This window comes from Mytilus edulis, chromosome 14 (assembly GCF_963676685.1).
Source record: "Mytilus edulis chromosome 14, xbMytEdul2.2, whole genome shotgun sequence".
Lineage (NCBI taxonomy): Eukaryota > Metazoa > Mollusca > Bivalvia > Mytilida > Mytilidae > Mytilus > Mytilus edulis.
Genome location: NC_092357.1, coordinates 37,328,085 through 37,352,724, shown reverse-complemented (window position 1 = coordinate 37,352,724; position 24,640 = coordinate 37,328,085). Strand labels below are relative to the sequence as shown.

The 24,640-nt window shown below is 31.7% G+C and overlaps 1 protein-coding gene across 3 annotated transcripts in view; it reads left to right on the top strand.

Moving 5' to 3' along the window:
- LOC139502568 (serine-rich adhesin for platelets-like) overlaps window positions 1-24,640 on the top strand; it is an 87,934-nt gene that overhangs the window by 33,611 nt on the left and 29,683 nt on the right. For all 3 annotated transcript variants that reach the window (XM_071292072.1, XM_071292070.1, XM_071292069.1), the window contains 5 exons: window positions 542-1,201; window positions 2,464-2,614; window positions 3,420-3,481; window positions 5,579-5,603; window positions 19,487-19,615. In XM_071292072.1, the coding sequence (XP_071148173.1) occupies window positions 799-1,201; window positions 2,464-2,614; window positions 3,420-3,481; window positions 5,579-5,603; window positions 19,487-19,615 (770 nt within the window). In that variant the 5' untranslated portion in view covers window positions 542-798. The remainder of the gene's footprint in view (window positions 1-541; window positions 1,202-2,463; window positions 2,615-3,419; window positions 3,482-5,578; window positions 5,604-19,486; window positions 19,616-24,640) is intronic.

Below are 24,640 nucleotides of genomic sequence, written 5' to 3'. Positions count from 1 at the left end.
TTTCCTGGTTTACTGTGTTGCCACAAATAATAATGAATCCATAGTAAGTCTTTATTGGGGGTCTCATTGGGGTGTTCCGATCCCGGATCCTGCTTACTGTTTTGTCAGATTCCTGTATCCCGCTTACACTAAGTACGTAAGCAATTCTCATTTATTTTGTCATTTCCCAGGTACCGCTTATAAAGACCTCATTTCCCGTTTTTTCACATTTCCGTTACAAAAAATCGGTAATCCCGCGTCATGCTTAGACCCCAATGAGACCCACTTTATTGGGCTCAACGATTGCACTGAATGCAATTGAATCCCTATGTTCAGTGGCTGGTGCAAGTTATATATTTCAGCAATCTATGGGGTTTATGAATCTGTAGGACATATTTAATTGTCAGTGCAACTACTCCTATAAATGGCTACCGGTAGACCGATATTGTTGACACTTTTGTATCCACCAAAATACAAAATTTCTTTAATCCACAAAAAAAAGATCTCACAGTTCTATTTTATTCTGATTAAATATCATAACGATCTTTTTGGTATTTTTCAGAAGCTAACAAACAAGAGGTCCCAGATATAGTTGATGACATTCAGTGGGATCAAGGTGACCTTGGAACTTGGCACAAACATAATCAGCATAGTAACCATAGCAACCAACTCAGTCATGTGACAACAGAAGTAAACACTGGTACAAATGAAACTCCAGAACACAGAGTTGAGACAACTAATAATGAAATATTAACTGAATGGGACAGTCAATTTGACTTCTGCTTCAAAGACAGTCCAAATAATTCACCTGTAAAATCTATGCTGAATAAGGAAAATAGTGCCAAGTCATCAAAAGATAAATTCAGGGCAGTTATTGTTAAAGGAAAAGATTTTGTTAAGTCTAAAGTGAACAGTTGTCGAGATAGATTTAGTAGGAATTCTATGAAGGAGGTGAAAAAGAGGCTATCAAATGTTACTGAAGATGAAAGTGAAAAGGGAAGTAACTCCTGTGGGAATCACAGGGGAAGTTACTCTGGTGCTCCTCAAGATCAGGAGCAAAGTAACACAGAGCAGATGGGAACGTCTGCTGACTTAAAGACCATTGACATGTCATGTGACAAAGATGTGAAAGAAGCTGATTGGTCAGGACAAAATGGCAACAGTAAATATGAGAATGAAGAAAATTTTATGATACTACCTGAAGTTTACACAAAATATAATGGTAATGATTTCTGTATTGTCTAGGCATATGCAAATAGAATTTTACCCAATTTTAATACTCTCCTTTTACAGCTTTAAAAGTATTTCATCTTTTAAATTTCTATATTGTTTTGTTGAGGATTAAAGTCATAACGCTTAATAGAATATACAGATCTCTTTACAAACTTGAATTGCTAGACATACAATAATCGCATTAACCAGATATTGAAAATATACAGGTCCAAGATACTGAACCTTTAATTAACATTGGATTAAGGTTTTACATAACACTTCAAGGAGATAACTCTGTAAAATTCAGCTGAACTTTTTACCACATTGTATTCTAATGATCAAAATTATTGTTTATCAAACTGATAAATCTCTCACCAAGGGCCAGTGCACGACAAGTTTAGGGGGGACTATTGAGCATGCACAACCCAAAAGACACATTGTTGTATAGTTAAATGAATTACAAAATGATGTAATAGTTATCAAAGGTACCAGGATTATAATTTGGTACGCCAGACGCGTGTTTCGTCTACATAAGACTCATCAGTGACGCTCAAATCGAAATATTTATAAACCCAAACAAGTACAAAGTTGAAGAGCATTGAGGATCCAAAATTCCAAAAAGTTGTGCCAAATACGGCTAAGGTAATCTATGCCTGGAATAAGAACATCCTTAGTTTTCAAAAAATTCAAAGTTTTGTAAACGGGAAATTTATAAAAATGACCACATGATTGATATTCATGTCAACACCGAAATGTTGACTACTGGGCTGGTGATACCCTCGGGGACGAAACGTCCACCAGCAGTGGCATTGACCCAGTGGTTAAACTGTTCTTTATCGATTGAAATACATGAAAATATTATATATTATAAACACCACTCTTATTTTCATCTGCGGTGGTTCCTGTTATTTACTATGACAATTAACCCTGAACAGAGGTAATGCTTACCATGGCTAACATAACTAAAGAAAAAAAAATCTGAGAGATATAAATGTCTTAAACTGTTTTTACCTCTTTACGTGTAATTTAGAAATATATATATTTCCTTGTTTATAACTTGTTGATAAAAGTTATGTAAGGTGGCACCTTTTTTTACATATGCTGAGTAATGATGTTTGATGGAGTATCAAATTTGGATTTTTTACTTTAATAATTGGCTTACTCAATGTGACAAAAACTCAGTTGGAATTTATGAAACAAGAATTTAAAAAAGTGGACAAAACCCTCTTACACTGAACTATTGTTTTTTTACTAAAATTGACTTTATTTTAGGTGTAAGTAATGAAAACATGGGGCAGAACCATAGCCAAGAAAAGACAGATAAAATAAAGGAAAATAATGGTGACATAACAGATGGACAGAAGAATGGAAACCAAGTAGAGATTGTTGTGGTTGATGAAGAAGAAAATGATTATGGAAATGTGTAAGAAATTAGGGATTTTAAAGATTATCTCTTTTGGTTTAGAAGAAAAAAACATCACTAATAAAGACAACATAATATACTAAATGGGTACCAATTAACATGGATTAGGGAAAAATCATATTTTGGTGGATATTCAATGTTTTTTTACCAATTCTGCAAAGTCAGCAGAAATACCTAAAGAAAACGTTTATGTCGTTGAACATTTCAACTTACGGTTCATCTTTTCTAACAAAATTAACAACATTTGGTATTCCATGAGTAGTTAAGAAGCTGCAGTATCATGCGTGTAACAAAGAAAGGCTGTATGATTGCCAATGAGGCGGAAAACCCTTCAAAGACCAAAGGACAAGGATTTGAAAAACTTACGGTCACAGAACAGCCTCAAATAAATGATTAAAACTCATACATTATTGTATGTATAGTAAGCTGTAAAAGACAACAGAACAACAAAATTGGAAACATCTGAAAGAAATACATTTTTCTTAAAGCGAACTACACCTTGTACAAAAAAAAAAAAAAAAATTTAAAAAAAAAGACAATTATCTCTTCAACCACTGTTACTGTGGATTCATTATTATTCGTTGGATACCAATTTTTGTGGGTTTCGTGGGAACAAGTGAACCACAAATTAAAATGTTCAATGAATTACAAATTTTTATGGCTCTGTGTGCACAGATTGACAAAACCATGAAATCAAATATCCAGGAATATGCAAGTTTTCCCCAATCCACGAAAATTGATACCCACGAAAATAAATGAATCTACCATGTCTACAGTATAGCTAATTATAAATGATATATTTCAGCGGGGATGGAGATGAGGAAGATCAAACAGTTTTAGATGAAGCCATACCTTTGGGATCAGAAGGTAAAACCTAATGCTATTTACTCATTTTGTGGTGGTCAAGAGATCTGGCTGAGTTACCTCTGTCACTACATTGCATGTGTGGTACGCAGGGAAATTTTGCTCAGTGATTTTATATTTATGCCCCACTTAAAGGCATTATGTTTTTGGTCTGTTTGTTCATTCATTTGTTTGTCTGTCTATCTGTTCATCTGTCTGTCACACTTTAAGTTAAAGTTTTTGTCAAGATAGTTGTTGATGAAGTTGATGTCCAATCAACTTGAAACTTAGCACATATGTTCCCTATGATATGATCTTTTAATGCCAAATTATATAATATAATGGGTTGTCAATTTGAAACTATTTTCTAGAATCCAGATTTAGGAGAATTTGCTATTTTATTTGAAATCAAATTTATTTAGAAAAACCTAAGATAATACTAATATTGAATAGTAAAATTTACTACATGTATTTGAAAAGAACAGATTTGCTTGCATATTTATGATTTATGAAAAAAACAAGGTATTACATGCTAAATCTTCACTTTAATTACTAGTAAATTTATACCCTGATTCTGTGTAATATTTTGATACCAAGTAAATTCAATCCTATTTTATTCACACAGAAGATATTCATTTACAGATTGTTGCCAAAAGAAAAACAAAATAAATACATGTAAGAATAGAATAAAATGGGATGTTATCAATATCATTGAATAGAAAATAGGCACCTAGAAAGTTTAGTCTTCTTACTTCAGACTATAAATATCTTCACTATATACTGTTGTAGAACTAGGGCTCGGCTTCATTTTTGTGTGGAAATTTAGTGTATATACTTTGGCCCTGTAGAATTTGTACATGCCATGGCTGGTAGGCATGTGGGCAAGCATGAAAAATATTAAGACCTTACAGAATAAATCTTGAGCAAGCAGGTCCAATTTTTAAATTCAATTTTAAATTTATATTCTTTCTAAAGGTAAATCTTAGTGATGAAAGAGATGTCTATCTCTTGGGGAAATATTCTAATTTTGGAAGGACATAAAGATTAAGCAAAAAAAGTAGAAAGATATATCCATTTCCCAGTAATATTAATATAAATTTATGTCAGATAATCATAATGTATATTTTTATTCAGTTTAATATTTTAAAATCTATTTGGTCTTGAGGCACAGTAAAATTTAAATTCAATTTTGTTCCTAGTTAGTAAAAGTAGATCTAGATGTCATTCTATAAGTTCCTTGATTTCTTTATTTAATTTATGTCCAAATTGCACATGCAGATATTTTCTAAAAGTTTTGTAGACAATGTAAGTTTTCTACCCAGGAAAATTGTCATTCAAATCTTCTTCTGTTTTTCTTTATATTAACTTTTTTCTGTGCAGATCTCTGTAAGAATGGTAGAACTAGAATATTCTGTTCCCATTTATTTCTCAATAGTTAAAAACATACACCTTTCTAACTAATATTATTAAGATTATTTCTTGTTTCCTGTTCAAATAGTAGGACCTTTATTTCTGACTGCATTTCCATTATAGGAAGAAAAACTTGGACTCGACTATATCAGAACTTTGAGTTTCTGAGTGTATTTATTATGATGGACAAATGCAAGATAAAGTATTATTGCCTAGCAATATAATATTACCCACAGAAATTAACCAAAAGTTAGCGTGCAATAAATTCTTATATTGCACTAGTGCAATAAATCTTCAAAATTCATGACGTCATCAACGACAAAATCTTAGTTTAAACCAATTTTTACTTTCAAATATTATATTTCTATACAATAAAAGGGTTATTGCATGAATATTGGGGAATATTGTCCCTCATTGCACTCACAAGCTCATGCAATATAAAATTCTACTCGGGACAATATTCCCCAATATTCATGCAATAACCCTATATTACAATTTGGAAACGCTAAATGAAATTCATGTTATCAAAATTTGAAAAACCAATGCAAGAAAGTGTATTTTGGTTCTTTTTTAATTTCCAATAGTTCCATACATGCCAAGTTAATTAAGTGATTCTGGATTTAAAAGATTAAGTAAAACATTAAAAAATATATTATTTGTACATTTATTTAAAATTCCTGTAATTTCAAATTCTTTCTTTTAAATTTACAGCACAGTCATTTGAGGAATCAACAAGGTAAGTCAAGAAACTTGAAACTTCTCATTTCACTGAAGGCGTCAAATGAGACATGAAAGAAGAAACAAACAATATAATTAAACATAATGCATAAAAAATATATAAGCAAAATGTACATGCAGCGAATTATCAACAATGGTGAATATGACTTAAATAAAAAATAATCTGGAATTATCTCCCTTTGACTCATGTGTAAACAAACCATGCTTTGATTTTACGGTTCATTTGTTTGTAGGTAGGTAGATTTAGAAACTTGAACTTCTTGATTCATTTAAGGCCTCAGACTATGTATGATAATACAAACAATATAAATAAACTTAATGCAAAAAAAAAAACCTAAGTTCACAGAATTGCAAAAGGAGGTAAATATGACTTAAATAAATTTTGGATTATCCCTCTTTGACTAATCGAGTAAAACAGACCACACTTTGACTTCACTGTTCATTTAATTGTAGTTAGCTTTATGTTAAGTGGCAAAGAAGTGATAAAAGTAGACAAAAAGTTAAAAAAGTATAATTTTCCTGAATTATCTCCCTTTGAATAATCTAGTAAAACAGAGCACACTTTGACTGCACTGTTCATTTGTTTTTTGATAGCCTTATGTTCAGTGATAAAGTAGACAGAAAGTAAAAAGTATAATTTTCCTGAATTCCCTCCCTATGACTCGTCTAGTTAAACAGAGCACACTCTGACTGCACTGTCCATTTGTTTTTTTGGTAGCTTTATATTCAGTGGCAAAGTTCTCAGTGATAAAGTAGACAAAAAGTTGAAAAGTATAATTTTCCTGAATTATCTCCCTTTGACTAATCTAGTTAAACAGACCACATTCTGATTTCACTGTTTATTTAATTGTAGTTAGCTTTATGTTCAGTGGCAAAGTTCAGTGATTAAGTAGACAAAAAGTTAAAAAAGCATAATTTGCTTGAATTATCTCCCTTTGACTAATCTAGTTAAACTGGACACACTTTGACTTCACTGTTCATTTACTCGTAGTTAGCTTTATATTCAGTGGCAAAGAACTAAGTGATAAAGTAGACAAAAAGTTAAAAAAAGTATAATTTTCCTGAATTATCTCCCTTTGACTAATCTAGTAAAACAGAGCACACTTTGACTGCACTGTTTATTTGTTTTTGGTAACTATGTTTAGTGATAAAGTAGACAGAAAGTAAAAAAAGTATAATTTTCCTGAATTCTCTCCCTTTAACTAGTCTAGTTAAAGAGAGCACACTCTGACTGTTCATTTGTTTTTTGGTAGCTTTATGTTCAGTGGCAAAGTTCTCAGTGATAAAGTAGACAAAAAGTTGAAAAGCATAATTTTCTTGAATTATCTCCCTTTGACTAATCTAGTTAAACAGACAACATTCTGACTTCACTGTTCATGTGTTTTTTGGTAGCTTTGTGTTCAGTGTTCTAAGAACTCAGTGATAAAGTAGACAAGAATTAAACAATATAAGTTTCAATAGTAATTTCAGTTAGAGCTAAAACATTAGTAAATGTTAACTCCAATTTCTATGACTGGTTCTATGTAAATTTTTATGCTTCATTTGTGGGCATTATGTTTTCTGGTATGTTCGTCTGTTTGCTCGTCCGTCAGTTCGTCAGTCCGTCTGTCCTGCTTCAGGTTAAAGTTTTTGGTCCAGGTAGATTTTGATGAAGTCCAATTAACTTGAAACTTAGTACACATGTTCCTTATGATATCACCTTTCTAATTTTAATGCCAAATTAGAGATTTTCCCACATTTTTATGGTCCATTGAACATAGAAAATGATAGTGCGGATGGGGCATCCGTGTACTGTGGACACATTCTTGTTAACATCGTGTGTAGGGAAGCATCTCTTTTTGATTTATTGATATTGTGTACAATTTATGAAACAGATTCAAGATTTGAAACAGAAAGTAGAAAATTTTGTTGAATTTGTTTCCTTGATGATTTTTTTCCTTCTAAACAATGAAATGTGAGTTGAACATGACTAAAATACATACATCTTCTGACATCAGACTCGGACTTCTCTTGAACTGAATTTTAAATGTGCGTATTGTTATGCGTTTACTTTTCTACATTGGCTAGAGGTATAGGGGGAGGGTTGAGATCTCATAAACATGTTTAACCCCTCCGCACTTTTGCGCCTGTCCCAAGTCAGGAGCCTCTGGCCTTTGTTAGTCTTGTATTATTTTAATTTTAGTTTCTTGTGTACAATTTGGAAATTAGTATGGTGTTCATTATCACTGAACTAGTATATATTTGTTTAGGGACCAGCTGAGGGACGCCTCCGGGTGCGGGAATTGCTCGCTACATTGAAGACCTGTTTGGTGACCTTCTGCTGTTGTTTTTTCTATGGTCAGGTTGTTGTCTCTGACACATTCCCCATTTCCACTCTCATTTTTATAAATAAAACTATGCGAACATTTAATAAGTGAAACAAGTATATAACACCAATCTTGAAACAGAAGGTCATTGTCTATAACCCAATGAAGTGATAGTCAGAAATGTTCTGATAATAAAGATGTATACTTACTTCTAACACAATTTTGCATCTGTCACAAGTCTATTGTCCTTGACCTCATTTTCATTGTGACTATTTGAAAAAAAAGATTTTTTGTAATGTTAATTTCTCTCTTATGAGTAAAAGGAGAACTAAATTTGGTATGTGCATACCTTGCAAGGTCCTCATGGACTTCAGACAGTTTTCATGTGACCTCAACCTCATTTCATGGATCGGTGAACAAGGTTAAGTGTTGGTTGTCCAGTCCATATCTAAGATGCTATAAGCAAAAGGTCTAGTATATTTGGTGTATGGAAGGACTGTTTACATGTCCAACTGGCAGGTGTCGTCTGACCTTGACCTCATTTTCATTGTTCATGGGAGGGCATAAAATTTTTTGTATCAGCCCTAAGGTCTTATACCTAGACAGACCTTGAAATTTAATGCCTAGTTTGGTTTTAATACTGGGATTTATTGTACCCCACTTTAAAGGATGGAATATAAACTTTTACTACTGTCTGTCCATCTATAAGTTTCTGTTCCTTGAAATTTCTTTACATTTTTTTCATGAAATACAAATCAAAGCTTACTGAGATTTTTTATCAATCTTCATGTGATTATGCTAAACAGTTATACTTTTTGAAGCAGTTGCAGATATTATTGATGTTAATTATTAGTAACCACAAGTCATCATCAAAACAAAGTAAAGGGGACCAATCATAGGGTGCATAAATGCTCTATCAAAAATAGGTCACCTTGACCTACTCTCCATGGATCTCCATCTTCAGTTTTTTTATTGGGTCAATGTTGCTCAGTGTTTAGTTTCTTTTAAAGTGCTTTTTTTTATGGCCCCGCAACGAAGTTGTCTGTGCCATATAGTTTTACCCTTTTCTGTAATTCCAAAATTCTGTTATTCTGTCATTCTGTCATTCCGCAACAAACCATTATGCAAAGTTTTTTCTAAATGCCTTCAAATATTGGGCTGATATTTGGTGTGAGTTAACCATGATCAGTTACAGATCAAGTTTAAGTTTCTTTCCACTCCGCTAAGTTTATGCCAAAATTTAGGTTTACAACTTTGAAAATTGTTGAAATTCACTGTTGTACAGACTTTTTTTCTATATGCCTCCACATTTTGGACTGATTTTTTATATGTGAGACTACCATGTTTGTGTCCACATGTGTTATTGAAATTGCAGATTTTTCAACTTTTTGAGACGGGGCCTATTTTGCTTTGACACATCTAGTTTTTTGTTTTTTTCAATGATTTCCTCAGTCTATTTTCAACTTGTGAGTTTTGATTTTTCCTTCAGCATCTTCACAGATTTAAAAAAAAAAAAAAAAAAAAAATCCCGGGTGGTCCTTGTTGAAAACCTGCTGGTTCTCAGTACAATACCAAAATTGTGCTGGTCCTTCAAAAATTTGTGGTGGACAATCCTCAGGACCACCACTTTCCGAGAGCTCTGACTCCAGGCTCTTTTTTCCTGTTCAGTCCTGTTTTACATAGTTTTCTAAAATGTTATCCCCCACTCTCTGAGGACTCTGACTTCAGCCTCCTTTTTCCTGTTCAGTCCTGTTTTACATAGTTTTCTAAAATGTCATCCCCCACTCTCCGAAGACTCTGTTTTCAGCCTCTTTTTTCCAGTGAAGTCCTGTTTTACATAGTTTTCTAAAATGTCATGATGAATTGTTATTTCTGTCAATGTAAACATTAGAGGTTAATGAACAAGGTCATTATAAATTCTATGTCTGGAGGGCATATGTCTTTACAGGAAGTCATATACATACATAGTTGATAAAGTACATTGCATAAAAATTATAATGTAAGGTTCAAATGTCTTTGACAATAGAAATACACATATTTGCATTGTCAACAATAAAATGAAGGTAATAGGTGTTTTTTGGTGGGTTTTTTTTTGTAGGACTTTCTTTTCATTTTTTCAAGCTTTATGTAAAAAATCTTTCAACTAATCAATTTTTTTACTGTCTTTTTTTGCAGTTTTTTTTTTGTCATTTAGGTTGGTATCTCAGACATTTTGTAGAAGCTATTTCCTTTTAGTGCTTGGACTGAAATTTGGACTTTGTTTTATGGTCACTTTCAAAAATTGGTTAACCAAGCATTTTGTCTTGGTCTCAACTTGATAGCAACATATTTTGAACTTCATAGATCTGAAGATACAAGAATAGAAATCTGATCTATAAATCTACTGGTGCCTCGGTTTCCAAGTGGTATAAATAGTCGAACTACTGTATGACTAACCTGCCAACACTGATGTTGTTAGTTGGAAAGCCGCACAGGGAAAGTACAATCAATTTTAATCTTAATTGACCAGGTTTGTCAGTCTTTCTACTGAAGATCAGTGGTTCTCTCCGAACATTCCAGCTTCCTTCACCAATAAAATCCCATGAAATATCACAATAGTGTTGAAAGTGGTATTAAACACCAATCAATCAATCAATATAAATTTACTGATTAAGGATGTTTGTTCCCCTAATTTTTTATTTTTTGTCAAATTTTCGGAATCCTCTGGTTTTATCCATGACTTGTCATTAAAAAAATTGGCCCACTAACCCCTACTTTTCTTTTCATAATTTTATAACATAAAGTTTAAAAAGCCATATTTCAAAATCTTATAAAATCCTTGTTATTTTTTCATAGTTTTTTAACAAAAAAGGTGCCAATGTTAAACGTATGAAAAATCTAGAGAGAATTATTTCCCGCTAAATTTCCAATGGCTTATATCTAAAAAAACAAGCACACGGACCATCATCATCATGGGTTGATCTCTAATTTTGTTGTCATTCAAAATTACCTATCATTTTAAAGGTGTTTAATTTTTAAATGAATTGACTGGTCAAAATGTCACTACAGCCTACATGATTACTTACAAATCAACAAAATAAATGTCTCTTTGGTGAAAGCATAAATATTAGTCTATTTTTGATATAAAATATTTTTAGTAAATGCAAGTTTTACTCTTACAAATGCCATAGAAAAGTTTCTTTAAACTAAACAATTGAATAAATTTTTTTTTTTGTTTGAGAATGCCAAACTAGGTTATTTATAAATTCCCCATTAATTTTAATATATATATATATATAATATATAATATAAGATAATAAGTATCTTGTAGACATTTAGGCTCATTTAAGGAAGTTCGCTTCTCAGTTTCAAGTAATTAACTTTTCAAAACACTAGTTTGTAATGATAGGGGATTAATAAAAGAATCCAAAGAGCAAAAAAAATATATAGGTCACCGTGCTCGTTTTTGATATATTAGCCATTGAAATTTTGGCGGTAAAATATTTTGTCTTGACTTTTCATAGTTTTATCGTTGACAAGTTAAAGTCCTCAAAAACTATTAAAAAGTAATTAAAAATTTTAAAAGACTTCAACAGACAGCTTATCACTATACATGTAAAATAATTATAAAAAGAAAAATGGGTGTCACCAGGGCGAAATTTGTTAATGCATTCAAATGGATAAAACCAGAGGATTCCAAAAATATGACAAAAATTCCAAAACAATGTCAAGCCAGCTTCCTTAATTAACTGTAGATTTATTTATTTTCATGGGTATCAATTTTTCATGGATTGAGGAAAACATGCCTTTTTGTGGATGTTTGATTTCAGGGTTTTGCCATCCTCTCTATATACAAAGCCTATAGAATATTTGTTATTCATTGAAAATTTAATTTCATACCACGAAAATTGGTATCCAACGATTAATAATAATGAATCAATAGTTACTGACAAATAAAGCTGACTATAAGTGCTTGAATTGCATAATCCCAGTCAATCAAGAACATCCCAAGTGATATAAAAATAGGCAAGTCCTTATTGAGGCCAATTTAAAGCCCCTTACTAAATTCTTTTTGCATGGTCTTTTGAAACACAAATCCATTAAAAAAAAGATTTTCAGTTTAGGCAGGTCAATGAAAAGGCCAAGGTTGCCAAGATGTTCAAGCTAATTAAAGCTTAAATCGAGTGCAATAAAAATCCCTGCAAAGATTTTCATGCTACACAATACACATTTAAGTCCAGGCAATATAAAAATTCTGGCAACATTTTTAAGCTTATCATTAATAGTCATCAATAAATGACCCCTTACAAGACTGACAAGCTTTATAGTTCTTAATCTAGGCCAATAACAAAAACCCAGCTAAGATTTTCCAGCTAGGCATTAATCCTTATGTTGATGAACTGTCTTGCCAAGAATAGATTATAAAGCTATGCATTTACCCAGGTCTGCTAAAATCCCATCGGGTAATGATTAAAAGCTAGACTTTACCCAGGACAATTTAAAGCCCCTGTCAAGATTTTTAAGCTAGTCTTTACTAAAGCCAATTAAAAGCCCTTGCCTAGATTTTTCAGCTAGTCTTTACTAATACCCATGAAAATCCCCTGCAGCAATGATTTTAAGCTAGCCTTTATAACCAAGGCCAATTAAAAGCCCCTGACACTAGGTACTAGGCCTTAATCCAGGACAAACAACCTTGCCAAGAATTCTTTATACAACATAGACAATAGTTCAGTTCATCTGCACTAAGACTGTTTAGATACAAGCCACCGATATTTTAGATGATGTCCTTATAGTTGACCTTAGTGGTCACTATTAATGTACGTTTATTACTGAAAATAACAGGTGTTATGCCCCTGGGTGTATGTTTTGAGTGACACAATGTATCTGACTTGTGCTGTCCATCTGTATGTTTGATGCTTCCATATATAAGGGAGCTACCATTTGATTTTTATGGGGGGGCTAGGATGAAAAATTTTGTCCTGCTTTTTTTTTAGTTGTAATTTCTGTCCTGTCTTTTTATTTTTTACTCTATTCGGTCCTGCCTTTTTTTTTACTAGTTTATCCTGACTTTTTTACACAAATTGTCATCCTGCCTTTTTTTTTTAACAAGTTTCTCATCCTGCCTTTTTTTTTACTCAAAACTCCTGTCCTGCCTATTTTTTTCAAATTTCATCCTAGCCCCCCCATAAAAATCAAATGGTAGCTCCCTAAGACAAGCTTAATGTTTAAGAATATATTTATATATATGTTATCATGGTTATTGGTAAATACAATTGTGTGTTCAAAAGTATAAATATTGATGAACAACTGAGAACTTGATGTTGAAAGACAAAGTTAATATTGTGGTCTGGTAGGCTTGAGACATTTGGAAACTATTTTGGTAGGTTTGGGGAATTAACCTGAAAATTAAATTATAATGAAAGTGAAGTCCACAAATTTAGAAAATTCCTGTTGTGTTTAACAACTTAAAACCAATTAATTGATTGATTGAAAAATGTCCAGTGGCAAATATTTCATGTATATTCCCACTGTATGAACTGAAGAATCTTTAAACTGTAGCTTTGCCATGGCAGAGTTTATGTTCTGCATAGCAGTAACTTTTAAAAGATTACCTTTAAACAAATACATTGAATGTATGTTCCATTTGAATCCAAAATTTGTATTGCCTGACCACACAATCGCAAGGCACTCAATTTCACCAAATGTTGTATTATATTTTGGTATAAAAGAAAACAGCTACCACTAAGGATGCTATCCCTGTCAATATTTAAACAATACCATGAATACTTAAAAAAAAGGGGGAGCGAAAAGGTTGTTATAACTGAATTTCATAAAAATGTTATTTTATTACAATGTATGTATAATAATTTTATTAGGCTACAAAAGCATTAATCCTGTGCATATTTTACTATGAGAATCTTCCATAATGGGCTATTGGAAATACAGTTAAAGGGATTAATCCGGCGCTAAAATGGGCTCTGATTTTGGCGCTAAAATGTCCCCTAGTAGTTTCATTTTTTCGCCAAAATGTCCAGCACCCTATGAAATACAGATGTTAAGTTACTTTAATACAAGCAACTTATGAAACATGGTACCATTTAAACAGCAACATAAACATTGTTAGCATTAGAAATATATTATTTCACAATTTTGTCTTTACTTTTGATTTTTTCTCTCATGGCAAAATACGGTGACTATCATAGGATATAATTTATCATTAAAAATTGATGAAACAATTGTTCTTTTATTTTACCATTTCTTAATTGATTCAATAGTCGTGTACTAATGATGAACATTTTCACTAAACAAGAGGGCGTTTCCCGGATTTTCCACCTTTGACTTCCCAAACATAATTATACATGTATTGCATTCATAAAATGATAATTTATTTTCAATGTGTATGCAATCTGACAAGTAGTTGTTGTATCTATTTGGACGTTATAAATTTTTTTCGAGATATTTATGGTATATAATTTGTATATGATATTTATGAATGAATAAAACAAATGAAGGAGATCCATTTGTTATCTTTTGACATATTTATACATGTACATGTAGTCGGTATTTTTGTAAACACTTTTATTATGGGAATCAAAGCAAAGTAGAGGAAATTGTCTTTACGAGAGACTAAAATTATTGATTTAATTGTTTTCACCCTGTTTGAGTGCAGTTTGCTTATACTTGTAGTATATAATTGCGTAGCAAATACATAGATAGTTAGCTTATACTAGTACTTGTATATAATTGCTTAGCAATAACAGTGATATATCACAAAAATAAGTGAATTGGATATTTTCTGTGCTTGCAGTCAGCGCTTGAATGGTGACACCTTTTGACAGGTAAAAATGATTTTGATTAGCTGTTATTTTTATTTTACATAATGGATGTGTTTGCTGTGGATATATACTTGTTTTGTTTTGCTGGAAAGATTTTAATGGCTAAAGGTGTGTAGTTTTGTGTTTACAAAAAAAATTACCAGTAAATATACTGTCTTTGTTTTATTTTTAGCTGATAAATGTATATTTACGTACACAGGATATTGCTGCTAATATTATTGTATTGTTCAATGCAACAGTAGAGTTACATGATAAGGACTATTTAGTGTACTGTATATTGTTTATTTATTTTTTTTAAATCTGAAACATATTTCTATATATTTATTTACACTGGATATTGCTCATCTTGTATCTGTATATTTTGTACACTGGATATTGCTCATCTAACTATATTGCATTGTTCACTACTTTACCATAGTAGTAATACATGACAGGGACAATTTAGTGAACTGTATATTGTATATTTTTTATTTTTTTAAAAATTTGAAATATAATTATATTCCAGTATGAAATTTGCTTACAAACAATATTAAGTACATGTTTCCTTATATTCTTGTACACTTGTTATTGCAGTACATGTTCCATATATTCTTGTACACTGAATATTGCTGAACATGTTTTGTATATCCTTGTTCACTGAATATTGCTGTACATGTTTTGTATATCCTTGTACACAGGATATTGCTGTTCATGTTCCTGTATATTCTTCTACATGGAATATTGCTGTACATGATTCTGTATATTCTCCTACACTGGATATTGCTGTAAATGTTTCTGTATATTCTTGTACACAGGATATTGCTGTTCATGTTCCTTGTATTCTTGTACACTGGATTTTGTTGTTCGAGAGACTGTGGCAATGAGCTGTTGCGAACACTGTACACTGCAAATAAATTGGTTGCTAAAAAAAGCCATCAACCATCATTTACTGTGGTTTATTATTATCCTTGGATACCAATTTTCGTGGATTTAGTGGGTACAGGGAAACCACGAATATAAATGTTTAACGTATGCAAATTTGCTGAATCCACGAAAAATTGGTACCCACAAAAAAAAATTAATCAACACTACTTAGTAAAATTAAAGGTATTATCGTAGATATGATGTACAATGTATATATGTAATGTATATACATGTAACAGATTTTGAAGTTATAGGTAACAAGTTAACAGATGATTTTTCTGTAGTCGCAATGACACGTTAAGTGCAAAATGATATGTTTTGTTTATTAAATTTAATGTACAATGTAATAACTCCCTCAGACAATGATCAAAATCCAACAACAAAAAAACTCAGTACCCCACAAATACTAATAAATCAAGGTGAAAATGATGTCAGAAAACAATCCTTTTCTAGCAACACTGACGGAATTACTTTAATGAAAGAATAAGTTGTTTTGTTGTTCATATATTGAGATCGACAAGCAGGTAATGTTATTGCATTCAAAATTTTATTTTATTTTATTCAAAGAAATATTATCACATTTTGACTAGAATAATGTATTCAAAAAATCTGTAACATGTCGCAATTTTGCGCCTGTCCCAAGTCAGGAGCCTCTGGCCTTTGTTAGTCTTGTACAATTTTTAATTTTAGTTTCTTGTGTATAATTTGGAGTTTAGTATGATGTCCATTATCACTGTACTATAGTATACATATTTTTTAAGGGGCCAGCTGAAGGACGCCTCTGGGTGCGGGAGTTTCTTGCTACATTGAAGACCAATTGGTGGCCTTCAGCTGTTGTCTGCTCTATGGTCAGGTTGTTGTCGCTTTGACACATTCCCCATTTCCTTCTCAATTTTATTCTCAAGTTTCAAACAGATGAAAGGAGTAACTAGTGTTTAAAGCTATTCTTTATCATAGAGACGATATTGCTTTTGCACTTTATTTTTCTTTTTTCATATACTGTTTTGTCAAATATTTAAAAATAGTCTTTTTTTATTGGTGTCTGTAAAAGTCAAACGAATCAAGAAAAGAAATGACAAATCTAAAAATAAGTCCTGTCTGTTTCAGTCTTTAATTGACAGCTCATGTCAGTTAAACAACTTTGTTTTAATTAATTATATGTTCCCCCCTTCTGTCTAGTCAACTGCGGAAATTTTACCCGTTTTGTTTAACATTTGTAAAACTCTATTATTTAATGCAGGCAGTTTTCTTGACTTTTTTGTTTGCTCAAAACTTAATTCTCTTTCATGTGACAAATTTATTGAACCTATTTAACTTTTCATTAGTATTCATAAGTCTTAGACACAAATTTCAAATTTGACATCATAATTTGAATTGAATTATTAGTTGCATTTTGACATCAAAATTAATTTGTCATTTTATTCTTTTGGGCTCAATGGAGCACTTCATTGCACATTTAAATGATTTTGTTAAAAAAAATGACTCTATGCTTTTGGAAAAGGTAGATTGAGGAAGGGGAACCTTAAGGCAGCCCTACCCTGTTGATTGTTCCTCTCATAACGTTGCCTTGCCCCACCCCAAAAAACTCCCCCTAATCCCTCCTTTAAAGTGTAAAGTATGCAGCATCTTGGCAAGTTTGGGATTTCTTCTCCCTCCAATGTCAGAATGGTCTTTAAGGAGATTTTAGAATTCTGGGAAACCATTACAGTTCTTCAAACTCCCATTGATACTGACAGTTCATGCCAATGTTCTGGACCAATCGAACACCTATAATATATATATAAGGACATTAATTCACCTCAATGCACTGGAGAGACTGGACCAACATTGCTGAGGTGACTTGTTTTGACAAATGACTCTGTCCGTTAGTAATGTAATTAAGTGTTTAAGATAAATGTTTTACACTACTGGACAGGTAATAAAGTTATGTTTGTATACTGTATGTCAGTGTATTCCTCACTTGTAATTATACGATGTATCTTTCATTCAATCACAGTTAGTTTCGTCTACCGTAAGTTTCAAGTTGACGTTGGACTTAGGTCCACTTGTTTTATTTCAAGTTGGCTTTAGAACCTGCAAGGTACCTGATGGTAGCTGGAACAATATAGCTTTTTGATCCATTCCATGCACAACTTTGTTACTTTTGGAGAAGGATTAATTTTTTGTAGATATTCGTAAACTTTTCCAGTTTGGACACATTTTTGTGGAAGTATTACTTATTTTAATGCACGGTTGCACATTTTATCCTTTTCTGGAAGTTAGATTTAAAGTTTGGGAAAAATTATAAAAGTGTTTGTTTTTTGTGATGAATCCTACATTTATTTATATAATTATCAATTGGATTTATCAGGCTGGTAAGAACTTGTTTATTTTTGATTGTTATTTAGTTTATCTTTAGTTTATCTTTAGTTTTGAAGGCTACAATTTAGATATATAGCCTAGTAACTTTTTTTTAGAATTAAAGACCATAAATGACCTGTTAACAACTTTTTTGGAAAGTTCATGAGACCTTAACTTATAAGGTCATCACATTCTCATTTTCCTTGACCATTAAAATCAGCTGACTAGTTGTGGTGTGAAATTTTAAAATTCATTATCAGGTCCAACTTATCCATGCATCTGCAAAATTAGAAATTACAAAACCTACATCTACATTTAATCATTAGCTATAGGGGAATAGTAGTTATATTTATAAATTATAAATGATTTCCTTAAATTTTATGAAAATATGTATTTAATCAGGAAGTTTTCATCTACAGAAGCTTAAACTTTTTTATGTGTAGTTGTATAGTTTCTAAAAAGTAAGTTTATTGTACAATGTATATTAGTATTGATCTGATATACGTTAAAATGTTACCATATATTAATAAGGCCGTTAGTGTTCTCGTTCGAATTGTTTTACATTGTCATTTCAGGGCCTTTTATAGCTGACTATAAGGTTTGGGCTTTGCTCATTGTTGAAGGCCGTACAGTGACCTATAGTTGATAATTTCTGTGTCATTTTGGTCTCTTATGTAGAGTTGTCTCATTGGCAGTCATACCACATCTTCTTTTTTATAGTAATTGTCTGCTTGAAGACTGATAAATTTATAAGATTGAATGATTACAAAACAAACTGACTAAAAACTAATTTTGGCTGTTTAATTTTCATAAAAATTTGACAAATATTTAATTAATTTTTGACAAAAATATGAAAATTTCAAAACTTCAACGTCACACTTTATCAAAATATTTTCATTGGATATGTATATCAGTTTGACAAACACTTATTTTGATTATTGAGAAGCTTAAACATTACAAATAGAAAGTGATTGCTAAAACGTTCAGCTGATTTTACAAAGTTACATTGTATCTCCCTTTAGTGTTATTTACCACCTTTAATGATACAGAGGGGCATTGGTTGCCAAGTGATCGAAGTTGTAACTACTGAATCCTTTGTCTGTCAACACTGAGATTGTAAATTTCGCTACCGTCACGTGGCAATTTAAATTCAATCAAATCAAGAGGATTGTCAGTTTTCCTGCTAGAGGTCTTTTGCTCTCTTTGATCACTTGATCCACCAATAAAGTTGCTTCCACAAGATAGCTAAAATTGTGTTTTAAGTGGAGTTACACACCAAAAATCATTCGGTAGAGTAGAAGCATATATATATTGCTTGAGCTTGCAAATGCAATATGTATACGATAATTAGAGGAATAATAATCACCAATGATTATGCAATAATCCTTTTATGACAGAGCAAAGCTTAAAAAACTTTCCAACATATGTATGTTTTGTCACTGATTTTGTTGGTTTAAGACTAAAATTAATCTGATCAAGTATAGTCTCATCAGGTTTGCTCTTTTTATCTTTTTTAGAACTGAGACTTCACAGCTGGAAGTACCAGTGGACAAGAAATTAAAATGGCTTCTGGGAAACCTGGAACAACATAGCTTTGGTTCTGACCTGTCACAGAACACAGCAACCAGCAACTCTAGTGATATTAGGTTAGTATAAAGATATTTTACAGAGTTCTTGAAATCTTTTTTTACATGGTGGTTCTTGAAGATAATCTGCAGGTGTTCACTATTATTTCAATTCACAGTTTCAGAATCTAATGCATCCTGGGTAATATTTTCAAAAGTGTACAGCAAAACGTTGTGATTGGTTAAAAATGTCATAAACAATGGAAATTTAACCAATGATGTGCATGACCTTATTTTCATTTTGGGGTAGGAACAATGAAATTACCCATAGTCCTTTAGATTCTGAATAGGCAAATTGCAAAATACTTAATTGTGTTTTTCCTTTTGCAATTTTTTTTGTTGGTTAGGATCTTTGGACGATCACTTTTGGAGAAAACTGAAATTTTTAGATTGTCACAGAACACCACCTTTAAACATGTAATATTTGCGGCTGGTTAGTACACAAACAAATCTGTTAATACACCTTATCGCTAATCCCGGCTGACCCGGCCGCTTGAACTTTTGACGCATACAACAATCACTTTTCCATTGTGGCGTCAGATATTTTGTATTGTGACGTCAAAGTTTTACGGGAACCTGTGTGATATCCAGTAATGGCGGACAAATAACGATAAGGTGTATTGTGTTATCCTTGCAGAGTTACAGGATAATTATCTTCAATTTAATAAAGGATTATTTTTTTAGCATATATTGCACACTTATTAGAGTGCTAAGGTTTATTGACTCAAAACATTATGCTTTTATTGGGATTGATAAAAGAAAACACCATTTTGATTTTGTTTTATTGCTCCAGATCTAGAGCTACTGGACTTAAATTTCCATATAACAGCTTTTATGCTAATTTTCTGGTTCCTAAACATGGAAATTTAATAGTGCAAAGGGGACATGGTGTCCTTGGACTCATATTTTTGTTTTCATATTGTCATAGTAGTTTCTTGTTATATATAAGATGTTGCATGTGGGTTTTCAAGGTAAGGGTCAATATTTTGTAGTAATCATCCTGATATGAATGATCATCTTATTTTCCATGTTTTAGTATAAAGTTTTGTATTTATAAATTCTATATTTTGACATATTGTATAAGAAAAAATGAAAACTGGAGGACTAAGAAAAACATAAATTATTATGTCGAGATGTTTGTTAGATCTCTGACACAGAACATGGACAAACCACATATATGGCAAGGTATGTTTAAATCCAAGCTTAATTGACTTGTTTTGCCAAATAATTCTTGCCTAAGGTTTGTGCCTAGTACTTCATCAGTAAAAAGTGTTCAGCTGAGCTGAGTATCACCTCTGGGTGCTGGGTAGCCTTTGTCTGTTTTCTGCTCTTTGCTTTGATTGTCTCTTTGACATATTTCCCATTTCTATTCTCAATTTTATCACATTGATATACCCAAGACTAATTAAAATGGCATTTAACACAAACAATCAATGGATCAATCAAAACATGATTACTTTGGCATCTAGGGTAGATGATGACACAGGGAACTAGACTGTCACTCAAGGACACTGTAATTAAATGGGGGAGTGTACCAGACTGGCCCTCTGGTACACTGTAATTAAATGGGGGAGGGGACCAGACTAGCCCTCTGGTACACTGTAATTAAATGGAGGAGTGTACCAGACTGGCCCTCTGGTACACTGTAATTAAATGGGGGAGTGTACCTGACTGGCCCTCTGGTACACTGAAATTAAATGGGGGAGGGTACCAGACTGGCCCTCTGGTACACTAATTAAATAGGGGAGGGTACCAGACTTGCCCTTTGGTACACTGTTATTAAATAGGGGAGGGTACCAGACTGTACCAGAGTGTTATTAAATGGGGGAGTGTACCAGACTGGCCCTCTGGTACACTGTAATTAAATGTGGGAGGGTACCAGACTGGCCCTCTGGTACACTTATTATATGGGGGAGTGTATCAGAGTGTAATTAAATGGGTGAGGTTATCAGACTGTACCAGAGTGTAATTAAATGGGGGAGTGTAGCAGACTGGCCCTCTGTTACACTGTAATTTAAATTTTATTTTTTTAGATGCAGAAACAATTTGGCTTGCAACTAAACAATGCATGGGTGTAACTGTGAATACAACTGACATCTTTTTCCTTATTGTTTTTGTAAACAGAAATAAACAATGATGCAATAAACGAAAAAGTGAGCATGTTTCTATTTAAAATTGTAAAAAATATTTAGAATTTGTTGTCAAGCAACAGGGATACTCTCTCCTAATTTTATGATCCTATATGCATCCCATAAAACTTAAAGCAAGTTATTTATTGCAGCAAATTTAAAAAATAAAATGCAGCTATCTCTTAAACTAGAAAAAAGTGGTTAAAGGAAAACCTTTTAAAAATGATAGAGCATTGTACAAAATATTTATATATGGAATTTGGTGCATGTTTCAAATGAAGTATAATTTATCAACAACACAAATAAACTACTAAAAGTCATCTTGAGTCAACATAATATACAAGTGCAATTAGGATATGGTAATTTTCTCCAAGTCATTTTAGCCATTTTGCTAACCAATATAATGTGATTCGAAAGCACATTTATTCACATCTAAGTGCACTAGTAACTTTGTTAACCCAATTTTTTTGGGTCTCATTTTTAACATTTATCGAAAGTAGCCTGAATTATGATCAAAGAATGCAGTTTTCCATAATATTACGTGTGCCCTCAAATATCAGCATTTTCTTGAACACAACATAGTAACAACTATGATATTTCAATTGCTATATAGGGGTATCTAGTGTTTTATACTCAATATCTTTGGCGTTAGGAGGAGAAAATTAGAATGCCTGAATGTTATATGTCAAAAGTCTTCTTTACAAATGTCACATATACTATTATACTCGATATGATTGTTTATTTATCTACAAATATGAAATAGAAAACAAAACAGCATTAAATTTCGCTGAATTCATTTCATAAAATTTGTTTATTTACGCTACAAAAACAAACAAGACAACAAAACTGCTTTAAATTTCGGTGAAATAATTATGTAATATAGGGCAAATATGGACTTTATCATATCATATTTGATCATATGTTAAGTAGGAAGTTGAAATTGTTAAAGATTGTCAGCGATACTGATCAATGGTAAAAGGTTATCAGTAAAATATATGATCAAGATTCGTGTTTGTAGATTAGCTTCTTCCTGGTGTAGTGTTAGGTAGTGAAAAAAATAGTGAGTATTAAATTTGTTGTTTGATATGGAGGGCTTTTTTCGATCTATCTATTATTTATTTACGTGGATACAAAATTTTGTTGTTTCTGGAACAACTTATTTTGGGTTGATATTTGATTTTGTGGTTTTGCAAAAGACTGCATGCATACAATTCTATAGAATTTGTTTACGTTAAAATAATTTGGTGGATGTTTGATTCTGTGGTTTTGCAAAAGTCTGCATATAGGTATATAGAAAATATGTTGAAAGTGTAAATTTTTTATTTATCAAAACACAGGAAATCTTAAAAAAAAATCTAATATGACATATAACAATGCTTTCACAGCTACGCGAGTGAATATTATTTTTTTTTTAGTCAAGCTTTTTAAATATGTCATACTGTAGGTTTATTTTTAGCTTTGGAAGTTAGAAGGATGTGTATTTTTAGTTTGTTATAACAGATCAAATTTGGGTTTTAAATTTAAAATTATTTATTAAATAAAGTAAGTATTGAAAACAAACAATATAAGGTTGACTATATATGCTCAATAGAAAATTTATACTTTTTGCTGTACACAGATGTGAAATTATTATAAAATTAGTTTAGTCCATAGGACTTATATTTTATTGCCTTGCTACAATGCAACATTTGAAATAAAGTAGTGATTTAAATTTGACCATCAATGTGAGCCATTAGCAATTTGTTTAACTTCAGGTAGCATTGGGATGAAATGTTTTAATAAACAATTTCAAGAAAGGTTGAAAATGAGTCCTGTATGTAATTTTTACATGGGTGTTTCTTTTACTCCATGTCCAAATCTCCCAGTCTTCATCCACTTTTGTAGATTATAGTCCTACAGTACAGATTCTATTTATTGTATTCATCGTCAGCATGCATGAAACATTTGCCACTGGACATACACATTAACAATAATTACCAGTAATCAATTTCTCAAAGTTTGGTTTGTAAACTTTTAAAGGATTTTTGCATCAAAAGAAATTTGCCTTGTATTTGAAATCCTTTTTTTTTCCTATTTTTTTTTCTCTGGAGTCCACTGTTTTATTGTTATATAGGAAGAAACTTAGTCAATTTGTTTAAATCATTTACTTTTTTCCACAAAAATTCAGTTACTTGTCTGGAAATAGCTATATCATCAGGAAACTCCTTTCGGTTATGTAACAAAAAATGTTAAAGCCACTTCAAAATTGCTGATCGAAAAATAAGTAAAATAAGATTTGAGATATAGCATTTTATCTCTCCCTGTTAAAATAAGCACAACATGTATGCAGTTTGCACCTTTAGACATTTACCTGTCTCAGTTAATATGTTACCTGTTCATTACATTTCTATAAATAGAATTCATGTTCATTTCTTTTTAAAACTGTACTTTTGTACTAATTAACGCTGTAGGCCCCTGTTTCAGGGTCAAGTTTGATTTTTGGTTGCAGTCCTGGAGGTTTACAAGATGTTTAATGAAGGTAGTTTGACATACTTTAAGGAGATTTTTTTTTAATGTTTTATGACAACAGGTTAAAATCAATGCCTTACTTTTGAAAATACTTTTGAGATCGTAAGCAGTATTAAAGGTAGAAATTAAGGAAGTTTATGTACCATTGTCTTAAGTGCAAACATTTAAATTATTGTTTTGTTGATAACAAAAAGTTTAAGAAAATGAATTTTAAGTTTCATTTTTTTTTGCAGTGAAATTATGTAATTTATGATTATTTAGTCAACTTTTCATGTTGGATTGTTTAAAGCTAATTATGCATATCAAAAATAATGAAATAAAACAGATCGATTGTGTGTTATTATACATGTAAGTGTGCAAATAAATAGTCCCAGGGAAGACAACCTCCTTGAAACCTATTTCAAATGGG